The sequence below is a fragment of the Nothoprocta perdicaria genome, unplaced genomic scaffold, assembly GCF_003342845.1.
Source record: "Nothoprocta perdicaria isolate Ctin4 unplaced genomic scaffold, notPer1 scaffold_28, whole genome shotgun sequence".
Classification (NCBI taxonomy): Eukaryota; Metazoa; Chordata; class Aves; order Tinamiformes; family Tinamidae; genus Nothoprocta; species Nothoprocta perdicaria.
The window spans coordinates 1,246,166-1,267,495 of NW_020455510.1; the positions used below are offsets into that span (position 1 = coordinate 1,246,166).

The 21,330-nt window shown below is 37.1% G+C and overlaps 1 protein-coding gene across 1 annotated transcript in view; it reads right to left on the bottom strand.

Moving 5' to 3' along the window:
• INSC (INSC, spindle orientation adaptor protein) overlaps window positions 1-21,330 on the bottom strand; it is a 77,231-nt gene that overhangs the window by 18,205 nt on the left and 37,696 nt on the right. The window contains 1 exon segment of the mRNA XM_026041091.1: window positions 1,263-1,434. Within this exon segment, the coding sequence (XP_025896876.1) occupies window positions 1,263-1,434 (172 nt within the window).

Sequence of the window (21,330 nt, forward strand, 5' to 3'; positions counted from 1 at the left end):
AAAGCTGTCTTCTACTTCCTTGCACAAACGTATTTTAACTCAGACCTCAATTACCTAGGAGTTGAATTTCAGCACGCTTTAAAAATTAAACATCCTACAGTAATTCAATTCCTGAGTTATAAATATCATAAAGAAACCAGTGTCATATTACTGAAAGGGCTTTCCCAAAGTTACACACATTCCATTTTTAATGGACATATTTCTTGGGCAGAGCGTATGTTACTAAAAAGCATGTGCAGCTTGGACAGTGACAGTTGGGGAAATGTTCCCTTTGCTAATCTTTCCTGGGGGATCTTTTCAGATTGTCTCTTGAAGCAGACTGTGGTGCACTGTAATGACTGGTACATAACAACAGTCAAAACAGGTCAGGTCAAATGCCTCTAGCAGTTTACTGGCAGCAAAATCAATCTCAGTATGAGTTAATTCCACCCMCTGGATTCAGGACAGGACTGTAAATATTTGCTGCTTGTCACTCTGGTCACTGGAAATAAAAGTGTTTCCTTGACTGCAGCCCTAGTTATATTGGACATTTCTAAGGCTGCCCGAGTACACCTCAGATAATGAATTCTGCAGTCACTGCAGCAATGCACTCTTAGAGCAAACTGCTCTAACTTAAGTGCAGGCACTGGGCTCAGCAGATACACATGCAGGTAAAATGAGTCTATCTGTTGCGCACAAGAAATCAAACCAGACTGTCAAACTACTTTCTGACATGAAGGAGACTTTCTGGATTACACCTGCTCAGAAAGAATACTTCTGTGATAGCTTCTGATTTGTGAAAGGGGTACAGCACAGTGTGAGAAATACGACACCAATCTCTGCGGCAAGTCACACGAAATACAATMTCATGTTTTCTTAAATATTCCCACCGAGCCAGGTTAAGAAAGGGTCTGCTGTTATCTTTGCCCCATTTTACCACAGGTCAGAGGCCTAGGCAAGAAACGCAGTTTTTTTCCTTGCATTAGTGTGCACAGATAGCTTTTCTTCAGGGTCAGGAGGGTATTTTGTTGAGTTCTGTATCCGACTCTGAAGTTAGAATTTTACATGGATATTATTTTGAGAAATGTGTATACGCTCTGTTCAAAATTGGACTAAAGTAAAAAATATACAACTGCAGAATACCTCAATTCTGCATGTTGAATGTTTGAGTTCTTTTATCTGGTATAGATAAGGCAAATGTTCTTTAGGAAATATTGCTAATAAAAGTCCTGTCTCAACCCATCAGCCTAACCAAAGACTCAAAAATCCCATAAAGAACTTACTGACAAGTGCTGTTACAATTTCCTCCATATTTTCCAGGAAGCTGCTGAGATGCTGAGTGAAAGTGAGATGTGGAGATGTGATCTGTGCAACGACTGCCGCTGCTTCTGCACGAGTGGCTTCAGAGTGGCTGCTATCAGTAAGAATGTCAGCCAAGCAGAGGATGCCATCAACCTACGGAAAACCAAGAGGTAAGCCATGGAAACCAGGGTTAAGCTGCATGAAACACTCCTGCAATGAAAGCAAGGTTCACTCTTTTCTCTGACTGGCCGTGTAGCTTATTTACAAAAATTGGACAAAACCTGGTGGCATTTCTAACATAAGAACTCAATTTAGTAAATAAAAATCAGTTCAACGTTGATTAGCTCAATACTATCCATTCAAATTAGGGCTGTCTACACATATTCCTTATTATTTAAAAAATAACAGAAAAAAATAGGTAAAAATTGTGTAGGTTTGTGCTGTTTGACTGACTGAAGTCTTCTACATTAATTCCTTTCCCAACCTGGCTAAGTACACCACGCCTTGCTCTGGACTGTAGTAAACCCACTGACACAATGAAAGGCTGCAACAGGGTTTAGTCAGTGTGATAGCTTAAACTGCAGAAAAGTGGCATCTGTTAACAACCACAATCAGCAAATGAGGGTTCTCTGTGGACAAGGACATAAATCTATCAACTTTAAAGTTAACAGAACTGTATTTCTTCCACTGTTTACACAATTCCTGAACAATTCATCATATTGCCAAGGTAGGTAGATGTGCTTAGAAGGGACAGCAACAGCATGAAAATGCAGGTAATAAATTAACAATGTGTTTATGTCCAATTCACATAAATTTACTAACACCTTCATTTGGACGAAATTAATATAACTGTGGGGACAGACTTTGACCCACCACTGAAAAAATGATAAAACAGCTTTTACAAACTGCACTGAGTAGCTTTTTTTTTTAAATACTTTTTTTTTTTAAAAAGACACTTTAAAAAAAAAGAAAAAAAAAGAAAAAAACTCCTTTTTCTTTATTTGAAATCCTGAAATGACGTGGGATCGATTGCCCTATTGATAGTTAGACAGTTTATAGGTACAAAGAGGAGTTATGCAGGCTTACATTTTAACAGGCAGGTAATAAGCCAGGTCATATTTATTTTACAGACTGACATGGTCATAAGTTAATTTAAACTGTATTCTCTGTTTAAAATTTCCTTAGAAGATGTATGTTTAAGCCCTATCATTCTTTTTTCCAAATATTTTTAGTAGTTCTCTTATTCACAAATCTGTAATTTACTAACAGAGAATGCTGAGTTATCTTAATTAGATATTCTGCAATAGGCATGAGTTAAATTGTTTGATTAGCACTGACAGTTACTGTATTTTACCAGAAAAGCTCTCAGATTGATGAGCACAAAAAGCACCCCTTGCAAGATCATTCATTGGGATGCACATTTCAGTAGGTAATAGACTAAATCACGGGAACCCTAATAATATGAAACAATACAGAGGGAATTATATTGTTGTTTTTCTTAAAGATTACAAATGGGATTTAGTACAGAAGCTCAAACACTCACAAGACGAAGAAGAATAAATTTTCAACGTTAAACTTCTTTTGGACCAGCTTTCAACATTAGTTTACCCCTAGCAAAAGATTTCCTCCTAGTTATGGCAGAAATCTACAGCTTGAAACAGCAGATTCACATAATTCATTTGGGCTCAAGGTATATTAATAGAACTCACTGTCAAGAATTAATACATGTCCTCACAAGCTGATTTAGTAGCCTGAGTGTGCTAGACGCTATCATATGCGAAAATACCCAGTTTATCACCTTGAAACCTTGCTATATCACACCTTGTCTGAGGCCCAAAGGATGCTAACAACAACAGTCAGCACAGCAACTTAAATATTTTCCAAGGCATTCGCAAAATATTTCAAGACAAACTTGTTCAAAGATCTGGTAACAGGATATACCACTCTTCAGTTGTAAAGTTGCTGCTGCAAATTCACTTGGCTAACTCTTATTCAATGACCTAGGCAGACTGACTTCAGAGTAGTGTTGCATGCTATTTCACAACAACCAAAGGCCTACAAAGGACAAGTACTTGAACTTGGTTATATTTTTCCATCATCAGACTGTAATGTGTCCAAATTATGTAAATTTACACCGTAAAACACAGGGTGCTAACAATGTAAGGGTTGTCCCCAACTTTTAAAAGACCTATCAGAGTCCTCCTTGCTAAGGAACTGGTCTGGAAATGCGGAGTCACTGAATTATAAGCAGTAGGTAGATATTTCTGTTTACCATAAAAAGTTATATTTCTAAATGTCATGAAAGCCGGTACTAGTTTCAGTCCAGTCTCCATTCTTGTTCAGAAATCTTTAAAATACAAACAGCCTCAAATTTRTTCTATACACTTTTGGCTCCTGTCTTAAATACAGAAAATAATTCTGCTCCAGCAGGCCAGCCCATTTATAAGTGTCCAGCAATAAATTTTAAAATGACAGGAGAACAATCTAATAAAAGCACTTTAACATCCAAAAAGAAATTGCTGCTCAAAGCACTTTTATAATTAACTTTCACACTGAAAGGAACTTTGGATGGCTGCCCTATTTTCTGTTTAATTTTGGTGAAGTAATCAGCTAAATRTCAAATCTGTTCATCACCTTGGCAATACAAAAGAACCAGTTAGCAGGATAATGCAAACAAATGAATTTCATGAATGCAACAAGATGCTGTGGAGACCCTGCATTTGAGGAATGGCATTCAGTAAATGCCTGATCACTGATTTTTAATATCAATAACTGAAATGCCAACTTAAGTTCTTACGAGCACAGCTGTTATATAAACTTAAAGTGACGAAATAAAGACACAACAAGACTACTGTATGGATCAAATCTTCTATTTGTGACAGAAATTAATGAGTTCTAGGGCAGCCTTCTTTCTTCAGTAAACTTGTCCTCTCCACAAACATTAAATAAAACAAGGCTTCTGTTAAAGCAGTTTAATTTGCTGCTATTGAACTCCTTTTACTCCTGAACTGCTATCGAGCTATTAATAAAGCAAGCAATACAGAACTTGTGAGGAGCTGCGTTAACAACTTTCTAATTTGAAATATCATACACAATAAACATTTTAACTCTTTGCTTTCCACCAAGCAGTTTAAGGCAGGCTTTCTAGCCTGGTCTTGGAATCAAGACTTTTCCCCTGCCCCCTCCTTTTTTTTTTTTTTTTTTTTTGGTTTGTTTGTTTTTTAATTATTGCTTTCTTCACCCATACAAAAAGCTGCTGAAGGCCTTTCATCATAGGTGGCCTCCTCCCACATTCCTGCGTGTCCCCTCTTAACCCTCAAGTGATCTGCAGATAGAGGGAAAATTTCTCAATGGTTTCTTCACATGGTTTSATCTCAAATTCCACGTTCCTGAGATGGGAAAGCCCTGCTGGCTATCAGCTGGTTTCCCACTACTAAATCCAGGGATAACACTGTCAACGTCCAGCTAGATGCTGCTGGTGAGCAGCACCAGCAGGTTACAAAGCTGGTTTGTTTTTATCACATGTGCTATGTATTAATAGTTCCATGTTAAAGCTAGAMCAGGGCTGGGAGTGAGGAGATGAACACTGACACTTGAGCAATTATAGGGCAATGAATTCAGTACAAAAGTAAAACAGCATAGCTGTACATCACCCCAAACACACATTTTCAATGTAATTTTTACACTGAAAATAAGGAAGGTAAAGGACAAAAGTGAACCTTGCACACAATGCTTTTTTTTATTTCAGTAGTCATTCTGCAGATAAAAATTCTTAGTGGCACTAAGAACTCTTCTGATTTATACTAGCTGAAGATTTGTCAGCTATTTTTAAAGTGAGATGATGTATTAATAGTGTGATGCAATTAAAATATCTAAACATATTATTCCAAGTAATCAAATCTACTGCAGCAATTGCATGGTAGCARCACTGATCAGTGAACAAAACTGTAATGACTTTTATAGCTACAGCTATATAACAGGGGCCACGGGACCTGATTTATAAGTCATTCTTTTATACTTTGCAGAACAGTATGGGGCCAAATAAAGGTTGAACTCAGTCAGTAACTTTAAAACCGGTGGCAATCACTTCTGCTTTGTATTTAAACTGACTGTGAATGGGCGCTTCGTGTCACAGCAACTTTGACCAAAGCTTCCCTCAAACTTCCCTCCTTCAGAATGTGGTTGTGCTGAAGAAGATGTATTTGACCTGCCTCCTGCTTACCTATTAAGAAGCAACTTTAAAGAAGGTCTAATGCATGTAGAGAATACTGTTACATGGCATGGCAAGGATCCTTCTAAAAGAAGAGGGAGTTAACTGTATCAGGCAGAAGGATGCATTGAAAACAGCAGTGTCTAAGCATCAACCTTGCAGCCATGCTGCAGGAAGAAATAAAACTCCAGAGCAAGATGAAACAAGAAGTTCCTTAGTTTGGACAAGAACAAAAGGATAAATAATACATAAACCTTTTCTCCCTAAGAAACATGAGGAAGGCAGTAACCCCACAGGGCCTGTCCTTTGGCACTCATATTTGGTCTAAGTTTGTTGCAGATAAACAGTACAGCTGTTCATCAAACCTAGTAGAGAATAAAGTATTTAAAAGAAAGAAAAGGATGGGGAAAAAATATCATTAAGACTCACATTCAAACTTCTTTCCTTTCTTCCCTTCGGGGGTAAAGCAAAGCTTGCTTTGATGTGAAGGGGAAGACAGTCTTTTAAAATATTATTTCTGTGGAGCTAGATAAAAGAAACCAGGACTACAATACTATCAGCCAAACAACTCCCATCTGCTCTAACTCATAGCTCGCACCTTGTATCGCTTATAACTACCCTCTACAAATACACACAAATAGCCTACGGATATACCTACCCTTCTTAGTCTTGCATGCCTCCAGTTTTACAGGATTGTCACTGAGTGGCCATAAACAAAGGAGGAGAAGAAATGAGAAAGCATCTCTCTTGCATTTATGCAAAATTCATCTGAAGTACAGCACCTTCCACTAAACCTCTGTTGGCAGTAATCGTTTCTAGAATTAGTACATGTCTGCAAAACAAATCTACAGAGAGCAGCTTAGTATAGTGGCAAAAAACAAACACTATCACCACCACTACAAACAAAAAAAAAAAAAAAAAAAAAAAAAAAAAAACCACCCTGCTCTTTGCCCAGCTTTAGTTACATTCTTGTTTTACTCCCCTTGACAGCCGAAATACAACAGTGACAACAGCGTTATCTGTAATCTCAGGAATCTGTAAGAATACAGCAGAACTATTTATGCTTAGATAGAATTAAGTTAGAAATAAAATTCTTCATGTTAAGTGACACATGATAGAAGCCAAAAGTTTTACTGATTCTTTTGCCCTACATTTAAGAGGGCTGGACACACTGGCTTGTTTTTAAGCTGCAGGAGTCCATTCCTATTTGTAGAGATCTGTTGATATCCGAGTTACGAATTCCAGAAAGTATAGGCTTGTTTCTTGTAAATAATGCATAGAGTTTATATATTATACTTTGGGGTCTGAATTCCATTAGAATGAAGCCACACATACAAAAAGAATTGAGCAACAAGATGAGAGGAACTGTCATGTGCTATATAATAATGCTGAACAAGATACTGGGACCTCAAGTCTGAATTAGGAAGGAATATACATTAGTGGCTTTCACATAGTCCTCATTTTTGTTTGCCCTAGGGCATCACAGTCTGAGGGGGAAAAAAAGGAAAAAAGCACACACAAACTTACTCCTATAAACAAACAGGGGCTCCAGGGTTATGCATAGCAGGACACTACTGCAAACGAGATGTGCTCACTGAAAAAACATGTTTCGATCATCTAGTTTTAAATAAATAATGTCACAGACACTTCACTCCATGAGAGCATATTTTCAAACACCTGGTATCTGCGGCTGTCTTTCAATATGGTTGATTACTTTATATCATTTTTCTCTGTGTGTGCACGTGTGTGTGTGTGTGTGTGAGAGAGAGAGAGAGAGAGAGAGAGAGAGAGAGAGAGAGAGAGAGAGAGAGAGAGAGAGAGACACACACACACACACACACACACACACACCATGGATTATATTTTCAAGTGTCTGTCAGAGCAACTCTTCATGAGGCAAAAAAACAATAAAAAAAAATCTCACGGAGGCCAAATTTGTAGAGAACCCTCTTCATCTGTTCGAATAATGAGAAAGTGCCCCTATCTGAAACAAGCAGCACACAGGTCACAGCCAGAGAAGGAGTCATTATCAGCTAATCTAACTCTCCACATTTAGCAAAAACATCCCACAATGTTCTTGCCAGGAGTTTAGGTGTTATCAAAGTTAGTGTTATAAAAATCTTAACATGCTATACTGGAGAGGTAGTAAAAGTGCTTATTTTAACTACCCTAACTTCATATACAACTTCTCACATCTGGAAAGGTTCTTGCACAGGTCAGTAGAATGCTGCACCCTGGAATTTGAAATAAGTGTAAATCTGCCCTTTGTTCAGAGTTTGGTAAAGAAAAGGCCACAGCAGAAAGTATAAGGTTACATTACAATAGCAGAGGAACGGTGGACGATCGACCTAACATAGAACACATGCTGCTTGCCCCTTCTGCCCCCCCCCCCCTTTTTTTTTTTTAAAAAAAAGCTATTATCTTAAATACAAGAGTCTGCAAATGCATTCACAAACAGAACTTTGGGCAAACCATTTTCAAGGATGGAAAAAAAAATCCAAACCTGATTTTTCATAATAAACTCAGAAAAAAAAACGTATTTCCTAAATGTTTCTTGCAAATATTTTGCATTTCAAGAGTTTAATTAGTTTAGCCTAAAAATGTATTCTAAAAAAATATACAGAAGGCCTCTACAGTTTTGGAATCACATGTAGATTTAAGTAATTCCATCAAAATAATAGAGCACTTAACTAATAGAATTTATTAAATACATATAGCGGCTTGTTTAAAATTAGAAGTTTTAAGGTCTAAAATATACATAATTGCCAAAAAGCACTCAATGCTTTGCCAGTGCTCTTTTTAGAGTTTTACTGTTCTTGTTAAAAAAAAAAAAAAAAAAAAAAAAAAAAAAAAAAGACTACAAGGCACCAAGTATTAATAAGATTGTTTGCCATATTTATTATTTCACTATGGCTGTGGAGTTATCTTAGTAAATTAATTTAAAGACAAACCTTGTATGTGCCAGACTTCCATTGGCAGGGAAATCTTGCAGCTTAGTTATAAAGCTTTAAGATAAGCTTACACTAGAAACAGTACTATTATTAATTTGCTTAATTAAAGTTCTACATTGTAATAACAAGAAAGGAAATGGCTAGCCCTATTCTAATAACAACTTCAGGAAGTAAAAAAATGTTTTCATCTGGCAAAAACTGATGAAACTTGACTGGCTTCATCAGCAACAAGCTATTTGGTCTTAATATTCTTCTTCTCTAACAAGTAACTCCTTGGGTCTCCTATAAACTTTGATTTATTTATAGGACTGCAGTGGCAATAATTTTGTAATTGCTTTATGCATAAGAAATTCAAGTTTAAGGTATGCATAAGAAATTCAAGTTTCAGGTATGCATAAGAAATTCAAGTTTCAGGTCAGCCATTTGCATGCAATCTTTATAAGCAGTCAGAGGTCTGATATGAGCCATCAAAAAAAAAAAAGACTTTAGAGAATTTTATCTTACTGAGCATATTGGTGAGGAAAACTACAAATACTACTCTGATGCTGTCATCCAATCACTGCCTGAACATCCCTAATTTGTGTGCCAGTTTGCTCATCCTCAGAATAACTCACAATGGCGTTAGGATACGATGAATCTAATAAACAGCATGTATTAAATATTACAGTTCACTAGTAATAACTAAGTTTCAGTACCAATAGAGAGCAAAAACTTTAGGTCAATCCTGCTCCCGATCTGTAAAGCCCAAATCTGGGGTAGAAATTTCACAGGTTCAGACTTCCCTATAAACAATTTGTACTTCAGTCATCCATGATGCCTTATGTAAAACAAGAACTGCTGCAGCTCTCCAGAGACCRGGGTTTCCTGGTTCCAAGAGAGGCTCTCAGGGTGAGGACATATTCACTTCTGTTTTAGAAAGAAGCACAAATAATAAAAAGAAGCATCTAGAGAAAATACTAAAAAAGTGTAACAACTGAAAAATAGGGATATAAACATGTAATACTGATCAGTATTACTGTCTCCTTGCATCCAAAAAATGTAAGTCTAGACTAAAATATACTGAACTACCAGCACAAGTTCAAATCCTACTAAAGCTCTGCTGAGACTTGCAGTGCAGACCCCTCTTCAGCAGGGCTAATAAAGAGCACAAACTCCTTTTCTTAGGAACCTACCTAAGAACGTATCAAATCATAAATATATTTTTTAAATGTTATTTTTACAATTCATCTATATCCATGGGGAAGGATAAAATAAAGAAATACTTGTGAAAATGTTTCTACTTCCATTGGGGTTGGCAGCCTTTGCAGTCACATCTCCGCAGGCAGCAGGCGGAGGCAGGTCCCTGGTCGCATCCCCTCAATGCAGGGAGGAGCGCTGCAGCGAGGCTGAGCTAGCACTGGCACGCGCAGCTGCGACTACCAGGGTAAACCCGGCAGAACTTGTCATCTCAATTCCACTTTTTTTTTTTTTTTTTTTTAAATCAGAGCATATTCATCATCTTTTTAAAATATGTTCTCTAATAGATGTCTAAGAAGGACCATAAGCTGAACAAAACTAGGTACACAAAAACACAAAGCCAACTAAAAAAAAAAAATCCATAACACCTTACACATCTTATTATGTTTTATCTGTATAATAGGAGGTTCCAAACAAATTAAAGTCCAGGTCAATGTCTCCTGCACATTTTCTTTCAATCTCTCATACTTCAAAATAAAAGACTCTATGGTTGTATGTCATTCAAAACTTCATGTTGATCCAAGTCTCTAGCATGTTAAGAATTTCCTTTCCTTTTCCATGACCAAAAAGCAGGCTACAGGCTTTGCTTCATGCAAGAAATCATGCACCTGAGGCATATTAAGCATACAATGAACTAAAGGCCTAATCCTTCCTAGTGAAGCTAGGAGATGGCAAAACTTCTTGCAAGAGATGAAGACCTAATTGAGCTAAAAAAATATTCCACACATCTTATTGTCCAAAATTACATTTAACAGCTTTCTCTGGAGCTGTTCTTCTCATAACAACTTCTATAAAATTCTGTTAACTAACCCAACTATGTTGTCTTCAAAATAAAAATTTATAGAGGGAAAAGAGGGAAGGACACTATCTTACCAAACATAAAAGTGCAATCACATTCTTTTTCAGAATGCATGGCTATCAGCCATTCTAGAAAAGGGGGGAAAAAAGGCCTAATCAGTCATCTTTTAATAAGCTTGAGCAACTGGTCTTTTTAAATTCAATTTTAAATCTTAATCCATTTTACTGAAAAGGTCCTTGATTGTTACACTCTTTTCCATTTTCCTTTCCATTTTCTTTCCTGCATTTATGAAACAACCCTTACTGGTATAAGCTTATCCTAACTGCCTTTTTTTAGGATTAAAAGTCACCACTCCTGACTTACTTTAAAAAAATAGAGTGGGAAAATGAAGAAGAAAAAAATAAAAGCAGTACATCTGTACGTAAAACTACTGTAAAATTACTTCCTTTCCCATTTTCCCAATAGCAGCCTCAGCACCTGCAAGAGTTTGTCTTTTTTTTTCCCCCCTTCCAAATGAGAAAAATCAGCTATAATTATATGAGCATGTGTCAATGATCTCATCCTTTTCCAGGATCAAGTCTTCCTCTAATAGGTCTAGTGTCCTTTCCAATGCCCTGGGTGTCTCACCTTGACCATACAGCATTTAGTGAGAACTCCTTCAGTTTGATTAACTTTCACTAAAGAGAAATCCTTCTTTCAATAAAAATAAAAATAAAAAAATAAAAATAAAATAAAAATAAAAATAAAAATAAAAATAAAAATAAAAATAAAAATAAAAATAAAAATAAAAATAAAAATAAAAATAAAAATAAAAATAAAAATNAAAAATAAAAATAAAAATAAAAATAAAAATAAAAATAAAAATAAAAATAAAAATAAAAATAAAAATAAAAATAAAAATAAAAATAAAAATAAAAAGGCAGAGCAAAGGCAGAGGTACTGAAGGGGAAGAACACACATAGTTTTACTTAGAGGACATCACTTGCAATACAATCGCAATACAATTTAGATGGCAAAGTCAGCACAGAAAGGGTATTGTGTGTGTTTCCCACCTTAACCTGCAGCAGCAGGACATGGGGATGGGGATTCCAAACATTTTCAGCTCCCTGGGCCATAGCTTTTTTGTATTATATCTTAAAATGTTTGAGTTCAGGGAAAAAAAAAAAAAAAAAAACAAAAACCCAAAAAACCCAAATGTCTACCTCCAAAAATAAATCTTAGACCTATTCAAAAGTCTCTGATTTGCTTTCCCTTTCATTATAATACTTCTCAATACTTCTCAGTTTAGAGGGTAGTGTAGCATTAATGGTTGGATCAGCAATGAGGTTCCTGTCATACTTCTGAGGTAACTTTTTATTCTTGAGTGATTTAATTTGCTCTCACACCCTGTGCTATAAAATAAAGATAAAATCTACTTACCTATCTCCACATAATGCTTGGATAAATGCCATTGTATTGATGCAACCTATTATCATTAAAATAAGCAGCCATTTCTCCAGAAATTAAGAGTGTWTGTCTTACATTGAATAGTAACTTAAGATACAGAAAGTCCCAGTGACTTAATGGGATCACTCGCAAAATAAAGTACTGTAATGAGAACATGTACTTAATAAGCAGCCTCTCTAATGCCTCTTGCTCCTTAATACTCACTGTATGTCCAACACGTCATCCATAAATTGGTCCAACTTATCYTTTTTTCCCCTCAACTCATTTTGACTGCAAAATAGCACCTACTTGTACATGCTTTCCTACGTCCACCCTCTCGACGTACATTTAAATAAGGTCAGCATGCCCCAAAAGCTAAGACAACCAGCATTTGGAAGGATATGCGAAAAATAAATGGAGAAAAAAAGTGTGCGTGCAAAACTACTAAAAGAAAATTTTCTACTGGAATTTTCAAATTCAGGGCACCATCATCCTCCTCAATCAAGTTTTCCTGATAATATTAGGCTATGTGAAGTCAGGCAATCTGGAAATTAAATCTGAGTTCAAAAGCATAAAGTATATAGACAYTATTGCAATTCATTCATTTCTTTGATACTAAGAGACAGTTACTGAAAAATCCCTATGCACCACCACCATTCAAAACACAAAACTCTGAGAAGATGATGATCTAATACCTCATGTTAGCCTCATTTTGCCCTGGAGCAACTTGCTGTCCCACCTAGAAAAACTATCATTCCCTGCACATCCCTAGAGGGTTAGTTTCTACAAAACAGAGCTATCAGGTAGCAGTAGCCTTTACATGGAGCAAAAAGATTTTTCACTGAGAACACAGAACAATATTAGATTTTCTCCTGTTAAAAGAGACTAGCATTGACCTAAAATACTTTATGGTTTGCTTCAGGGAGACAAACTTTTATTTCCCATTCCGTGAAGCTATTCAGAGTCTATTCCGAATAAATAAATACTCATACAGCCTAGACTTCCCAGAGGAAAAGACAGGTTGACAAATAAGACAGGATATTTCATTTAGGAGGAGACTATGCTCAGTTTTGGTGCTCACAGACCTACCTTCCCAAACCAGCAACTGCGGGGTTAAGCTCAGCAAATTTGGACAAGCCTTAACACACAGCTAGCAGTAGAAGCCTTGCTGTAATTCCAGGCTCCACTGGATGCCACTGTTGTATAATATAATTTGTACTGCATGAGTCAACAAATTGGGAGAAACTTCACATGCGTTTTGTACTCCTGGAGTTTTAAAACTATTTGGAGAGCTATCACTCACTTCTTGTGACTTAAAATTCCACAAGAAAACMGTCTAAGAGACAGAAATACATGGAGTTATCTTCTCCTAGAGCACTGCAGGCAGAAGACTCAATCCCAGACTTACGCAGACTCTCTCCCAGTCTGGTACTGGACAGGCCTTCTGGCCCCAAGTAGAATTGCTCCTCTATGTTCACTGCTCATCAGCTTACCTTGTATTTTGAACCATCTCCTCTAATCTTGGAAGACATAATTACCATCTCATCTGTTAATAAGTTTCATTGTAAGCTTAAATATCACGACAGTAAAATCTTACTACAAGTGACCTTATCAACACTCATTTTATCAGCGTTCTCAAACTGCAAAATACAGAAAACACACAATCAGCCTATCTTCAAATTTAATGACAATTAAGAAGTTTTATGGAATTAATGAAATTTATGAATTTATTTATGAGTTTATTCAAAATGGAATTTCTATCTGATGGATATCCATGACTTGATAGATTCAGATTGCCAAGTGTCAAGTCAGTGAAGTTGGAATCCAAGAATATTGAGCTTAATATTTGAGTAACTTGAAAATCCTAGCCAGAAGATGTAGTCATCCTTAAGCAAAATAGTAAGTCTGTCTAATTGAGAAAGTCCCTGTTATGCATGGTATTATCTTCATTTTTATGCTATTTCTTTTTCTCAGACCTTTGATAAATAARTAGCAAGATTAGGTATTCTGTCTTACCAAATGAAAGATTTTGAGAGCTTACCTTGAGCATAAGAATTCTCACAGGTAGCAAAAGGCTGTTACAAGGTGATGTCATACTATCCTTTGCTACTGTAATCTGTAATTTGTCAAACTATTCATTAAATTGAACTGATACACCCACAATTGTTTCGAGTTTTTGAAGACAGAGAAAGCAAAGTCTAAAGGATTATGAAGTCTTTTTTTTTTTTTWAATAACTTTTCAYTTTTTCTCTCATTTTTCTCAATAAAATGGCTCACCCTTGTCTGGTGAGCAAATATTAGCACTGGTAAGTATCGATATTCTTATAGCCATTGATCTTTGAAAGGATTTCACCTTTCTTCTAGCAGAAAGCCAAAATATTTGAAATTGTCATATTCTGACACAGATCTTCCTAAAAGCAGAAGCACGTATGACTGTCAACACTGTCTGTATGATCTCACAGATTTTTTTTGGGGGGGGGGCAGGGGGGTGGAAGGGGGAATCAAAGAAAAAGGGGAGGGGAGAGATGTTTAAGAATTTGTCTGGCAGATACAGGCTCCTCTAGGGCAAACAAGCTACAGCAGGACAGCGGGAGAGAGAAATCTAGAAATTGTGCAGGAAACCAGGGAAGTCAGAGACAAAACTAGCAGGGAAAAAAAAAATACACTCAACCTTAATCTGATTTTCAGCTTGCATTGAATTGATCTTCCTGAATCTCTGTGACTAAGGAGGAACATCAAATGATTTGTTAAGGTAAATGGCTTGGTTCAAGAAATACCCCTGAAAGGAAATAAAAGTATTTTCAAAAGAAAATTGAGATAGGACTAGCAAGTCACATTACTGCAACATCTCTGCTAAGGCTCTCAGCACACAGGTCATTGTACATCAGAAATGGCAAACTGTGTAGGAATGACTATCACCTACGTATCTGCTTTCTTTACGTCTGTTTATTAAATCACAGTAAAAACGGCAACAGGATAAAATAACRATTTACCTACTACTTAAATTGATATGTGGCTGTTAAACACGTATGTGGACGCAAGGGGAACGTCACAGATGAGACGAAGATAGAGTTTATAAATCAATATGCATTTTTATAAAACTGGAAAATCCTTGTCCTTCCATTAACAGCTGATGTGAAAAGCTTTCTTTTAATGAAGCAGGAGAAAGGCTCACTCCTGCCTTCAGGAATGTGAAACATGCATATTCTTCTCTATCTCACCAAGGGCTAGAGAAAAGGCCCATTTGGAGACACCTGAAATACTCTCCAAAGTCCTGCCTTCAGAGCTCTTCAGAGCAGCGGTCAGGCTATCAGAGGACCTGATAAGTACACCGCTGCCATCTCCCATTTTACTTGTTAGGGATTCTTTCCCCATTTTTTTAGCTTTATTCCCTCATCTTATTTCATAAACCTCTTACAATTAATTAGGGATACTTAGGGATAATTTGGGAYTCTGGCGAGAAATCTAAGGATGCTAGAAGTATTTTATTTTCACCTAGACATTACAGACTGCAGTAACATCCAGCACAGASAAAGATTTGTAAGCAACAGACTGATGATCACACTTACCAAAAAGGTCCATCATCTGCAGAACTTTCCTGGCCACAGATGCACCACTTCATGTGACGAGTGGTCTGGGTGACACAGGACGTCACTCAACCTCATAAGCATCCACTGCACCCAGTCAGATCAAGATTGACCCTCTAAGCTACTCACCTCTCTCAAGAAAGCGCTCCTTTGAGAGTGAAAATTTACACAAAAGATGCATATTTCCTTGTTAAAAACATATGCATAAAGAGGTGGGATGAAAGGCTATGAAGTACTAAGGGAGAGACACAAAGCTTTTGGTTAATGCCTTGATCACTCAGTTGCATGCACAGAAGTCCAGGGACTAGTAAAACCAGTGAGACATCTTTTCTACACAAGTACCTGCTCACAGCCTCCAAGGTTAACAAGCAGGTAATGCCCCCACTGCATCTTCTAGAAGTGCYTTATCCTGCCTTTGGGAAACCCATGAAGGAGTAAGGCAGGAAGGAACCTTTCCTACATCTTCTCTCTTGTGGGAAAGAAGATGAGCTCTTACAAACTGGAACGATTTCTGCATTCCTACTTCCACCTGCTGGTCCTATGGGGATTCCTTCCCCTTGAGACCTCATGCTAATACCCTTCTCAGGTCAATTTTCTATTGGAAGACTGCAGGCTGCTAGAGTTAAACAAAAACACCTACACACAATAAGCCAAGAGACCATCTTCAGTACTCTGGATTACTTCCAAAATAAAGAACAACATTCAACACTCAGATAAAGTTTCCTGCTCAGTTTACGTCAATTCTAATTAATCTCCAGACCTTTTCTGCTGAAGCACTGGGTGGAGGAGGAAGTCTGCCATGCTGTAGTATGCAGCAAAATATCTCTGGAAACTGAGACTCATTTTACAAATCAATATGCCCCGTACATCTTCCAGGGTGTCAAAATAAACTCAAAAGGCCCCTGAAAAAGCTACAGACAGTACTGGAGAGAGAAGGAATAGTCAGCTGCAAAGCAATTACTGGGACCTTAATGACAAGCAAAAGTAGTATGATATAGTTGAAACAGGAGCAATATTGTTAGACATTCAGCTTTTCAAAACAAGATTATTATCTTAAAACAATAGGACTGTTTTTTTCCAATAGGTCTTTAAAGGTTTTTGAAAAGCTTTCTGAAACATGAAAGTTTTAGTATAAATCAGGCAGAATGCCAGATCTAAGTGGTTTCCTGCAGACAAGCCTAAGCATAAAAACAACATTATACTGAAGCACAAAACAGGCCTCTACATCACCTGCCATTATTTATTAATTAACCTCCATTGTTTTAAGAAATATAAGACAGTCGTCTTATACATATACATGTATACATATACATACCATGGATGAGCTTCAGCTGACTTACATGGCAACTCTATGTTCATTGCATATGTGAGGTGAAAAAGCAACTTAATTCCTCTTCTACGAGGAGCTCTACTCTTCTACAAGTACATGCAGGATATTTTACTCCTGTAATTTAACACTTTAAATCCTGACTTCAAATRCATATACAGAGAAAGGATATAGAGCTGGAACAATTGGTTAATAATTACCACAAGAAGCCCCAGGAACCTCATCTCCTGGGCAGCGATAGCAGTGGGTTCACAGAATCGAGCCACAATCTACAGATACTGATAGCAGAAAAAGAAAATCCTGAGATAACACTGTATTTATGTATTTCTGCTTATCCGAGAATATTGAAGTATTGAGCACTCATCATTTAAACTGAGTAAATGGAAAGTTTGACTAGAGAGTTCAAGAAAGAATGGCCTATAGTAGAACTGGTTAAAGTAGTTATAGCAACAGTTTCTYGCATGTCCTTCTCTCCTATTTTGCAAAAGGGTCAGTCATGAATACTAAAACAGTAAAAAGACAAAGAAGCTTTTTCTTTTTTTTAAACCACATAGTCTGATGATAATTTTAGAAAACAAAAAAAAAAGAAGCAAAATAAAAAGTTGCACAAAAACATAAATTTGTGAATTTCTCTCTCAATAACAACATCCGAAGTTTCTTTTTTTGGGACTACCTGATTGGCAAAGTTTCTCTGTCTTTGATTGGGAGRAAGGTGGGAAATCAATCATTCAGTACATCTGTAAGTCTAGTTTTATCCTAATGAGGAAATCTATAGTGTTTGATGAAACTTAAGCTAAATATGCAAAGGATTTCTGCTTGTTTTTTCAGCAGTGTGCAATAATGAAATCTGATTCTTTAAAATGAAAAATGTATAAAATCTCTGAAGGTCATTTATGCAAGCAAGAATAGATTACCAAGACCACTAGGAAACTCCAAGTTGTAGTTAAGGTCAGACAGGAAAATAAGTGCGACAGCAGCCTCAGAAGACAGAACAATGCCAATATTGATTTCTTAGGCTCGAAAGACCTTTAAGCCTCCATTCTGTAGCCAAATTATGTAGGTGAACCTTTCTTCCTGCACAAAATCTAGAGTGTGTGTATGGGGGCAAGATTTAGGCAAGCTGAAGGGTCATCCCTCACATGAAATGGAGGCTCTGGCCAGTAAACTCTGGACCTTTCTAATGAGTCACCAAAAATATCACCAACAGTGAGTCACRAAGTTTGTAGCAGGACAGGTCAGTCAGTTTGGTTAGTACATCTAATTTCAGCATAGATGCTGTTAAAGGCTATCTCATGAGTCTGCATGACTAAGTATTTTCACTCCTATCTCTGCTCACACTTCATCCTGGTTACAGTTAGCCTATTTAATGTATACCACCGTAAGTGTATCGATAAATATTTACAGGTGTGTTATCAAAAATGCAGATATGAGATGCAAAAGCTTCTTGCTGAGTGAGAAGAACAGACAAATTAAGAAAGATGTTCTTCTGATACGTCTTTTCTTCAGGTCACTTCTTTCCAGCTTCTTCTCTGCCTCTATCAGGAATAGGAAGAGTATTTGAAGGTCCAAACTAGCTCTCTCCCTGCACTCTTTTTAAATGCCTCAATTGATTCTCATTAATCTCTGTCTTCAGCTTAGGAGCTGACTAAGCTTTTCCTTTAGCCTTAAAATTAAAYTTGCTTCATAGATTATTATTGTTATTACTAGTTAGTGAAAACCCACCTGTCATAAGATGTATCAGCTTCTAGTCCCTCAAACATCATTCATGGATCACTTGTTGCCCTCAATATTATCACTGTTTTAAGGATTATTTTAAATCCTTACCAAAAATCATCATCCGGTGATTTCCAAGCTATTTTTCATTTATAAAATTCTTTTAACATCCTGACTTTTGAAACATAAATCTCGAGCTACTTGGAGTGCTTTAAATATAATACTTAGTGCAATATAAAATCAATAGATAGCATAAAATACTAACATAGCTGACTGCAAAACCATGTGTAAATTATATGGGAGCCAAACAAGTGCAGAGTGGAAGCCTGGCAGCAGCTCAAATCCTCAAAATGAAGTTGGAGGGAATGGCAATCTATTGGCACTGCTCCAGTCTGATCTTGCACAGTAAAGCAAACACCTTAGTAAGCTGGCACAGAGAGAGGAATTTTCTTTTCAATTTCCAAAACCTACTGCAGTGATGTGCAGTTATTTTAAAATGAAAAAAGACCATCTTTTCTGCGCCTCAGGTAAAACAATGCACATTTATAAAATAATAAAGCTATGAAGCTGTGCAGTAGATGAGAAATTAGATGTTGCTCCTTCTGGAACAGCTGTACCCTACGGGGAACTAAATGCTGGGATGCACCTATTTTATCAGCTCACAGCCTGCATGAACACTGTGCACTGGGCTGTGACAACATGCAACAGGAGCAGCAAGATTTACTCTGCACGTATCATTGATAACACTTACGAAGACCGCACAGTGCCTTCTTCCGATTTGGTGTTATGAAATATGACCAAGCCTCAATCAAGCAGGGTTCATTTGACTGTTAGAATTCTTTTGCACAAAAATACTGCAGCATGCATGCTTAAGCAATGCTTAAGCAATTTGTCGCTTGAAGTCCAGGACATGGGGAAACAAATTCTGTGAGTGACATGAAAAGACTCACTCAAAGATTTTTGAAAGGTTCRCTGTTGGCTTAAAACAGCTTGACCTTTTGTTATCTATTTTATAGATTGTCTCTGCATCTTCACTGAGCAGACAGATGTGGTTTGTCCAAAGGATTTTATATTCATTTGACCAGGTTCCTCAGCACACAACGATGGCCAAAAGAATATTTACTCTAGAAAAGTCTTAATGCAGAACAGGCTGACAGATGTGCAATCCTGTTGCCTTTTTTAAAAACAGGCAGGGGATCAATTGCTTTCAATGGGAAAGTACACAGAGACTTAAGGCTAAGTGCATATGCAGGTGTGTATGTCTGCAGAATCTTGGCCAGGCCTGTTATCTAAATGATGATCTCCTGGTAAACAACAGAATTTGCTTTCTCTAAACAGCAGCTATTCACAAACTCCTTATGCAAGTCTCACATTGTCCTACTTTACTAGTATTATCAAAATGTTTATCTTCAGTGATATGCTCASTGGCTCCTTTCTCTCTCTTCTAAAATCAGTAATATGATTACAATGAAGCAAAGGTTGTAGGGAGGGGTATTATCTTTTATTAGAGCAACTGATAGATATCTACTTAGACCAACAGGGCTACAACAGCACAACCACTAGAATTCAATTAGTCATTTTAACAGAATTGAAATAATGGCAGTGACCTCAGTCAAAGCATTTAGCGCACACTTTTTCCAACAGAGATCTGGCAATGCCCCACAATCCTGCACTAACCTGTCTTTATTTGATTCCCTGTCTCTTGAGTAAGACTGTCAAAAGCAAACAAACAAAAAGATTTCTCTTTTTGCATGCTAAAATGGGTACTAGCATAAGGCAAATCAATTTTCAACTCCTCTGTGACTAGCAGTAGGTTTTGAACACACCAAATGACACTGCATGAATCAGGTGCCAGTTTTTTGGGTTTTTTTTTTTTTTTTTTTTTTAAACATCAGGCTTTCATCCAGACAGGCATCCAGAATTATGCTCTTGCCAAGACTTTCAGAGCGATTTGCCCTAGAACTTCAGGCATCTGGAGATTTCCCTTGAGGTCCATCAGGAATGGTGAGACTGTGGCTCCCCATAAAGCCTTGCTATTCTTGCTGGGATCGTGCTCAAACAAGCTGCATTTACTAATTATGTATATATAGCTGTGTAATCAGGAGGTAAAACTGAAAACACCACCTAATATATATGAAGCCAGCAGTTGAGGAAGGGCAGTTTCCACACTCTCAGACATGATTTAATGAATATTGTGGGGGCTTTGACAGAAATGTAATTTGCCAAACCTGGCACATTTTTCATTGCCAATTAATTAAACAGCCTTACTGAGACAAAGTGTCCAGTAAATTAAAGAGATGCAAGCCTAGAACTTTACATTATTTAATTGTGCCACAAACTCAGCTACTGAAATAGATTTGCCTGGTTATCAAAAAGGCTACGCAGAAAGCAGCTTCTGAATGTGTTGTTCCCCATGCTATTTCTTACTGTTCTCTATTTTTCTTGTCTCAGTATAACTCTTCATTCTCCTGTGATCTACACAATTACTCACGGAAAACCACAATACGTAGTTCCCAGCTCTAGATGTCAATGGCACAAAGTGTCACTGTGCCGGTTGTTGAAAGTTGCCTCTCTCAAGACTAAGAATAAAAATTCTCTAGTGGTTTCTCATTATTATCTTCACCAGCACTATTTCAACACCTGATTCCAATAGGCCAATTCAAAAGCAATGTTGCTGGATGCAGAAAAGGGCATTATACAAACCCGAGGTAACTTCTGAGTCAAAGGGTTTTAAAAAAAGAATTCATGGCTTGAGTTCTTTCTACTCTAGATCATCTCACATGTCCGTATGTCCTCCGTAC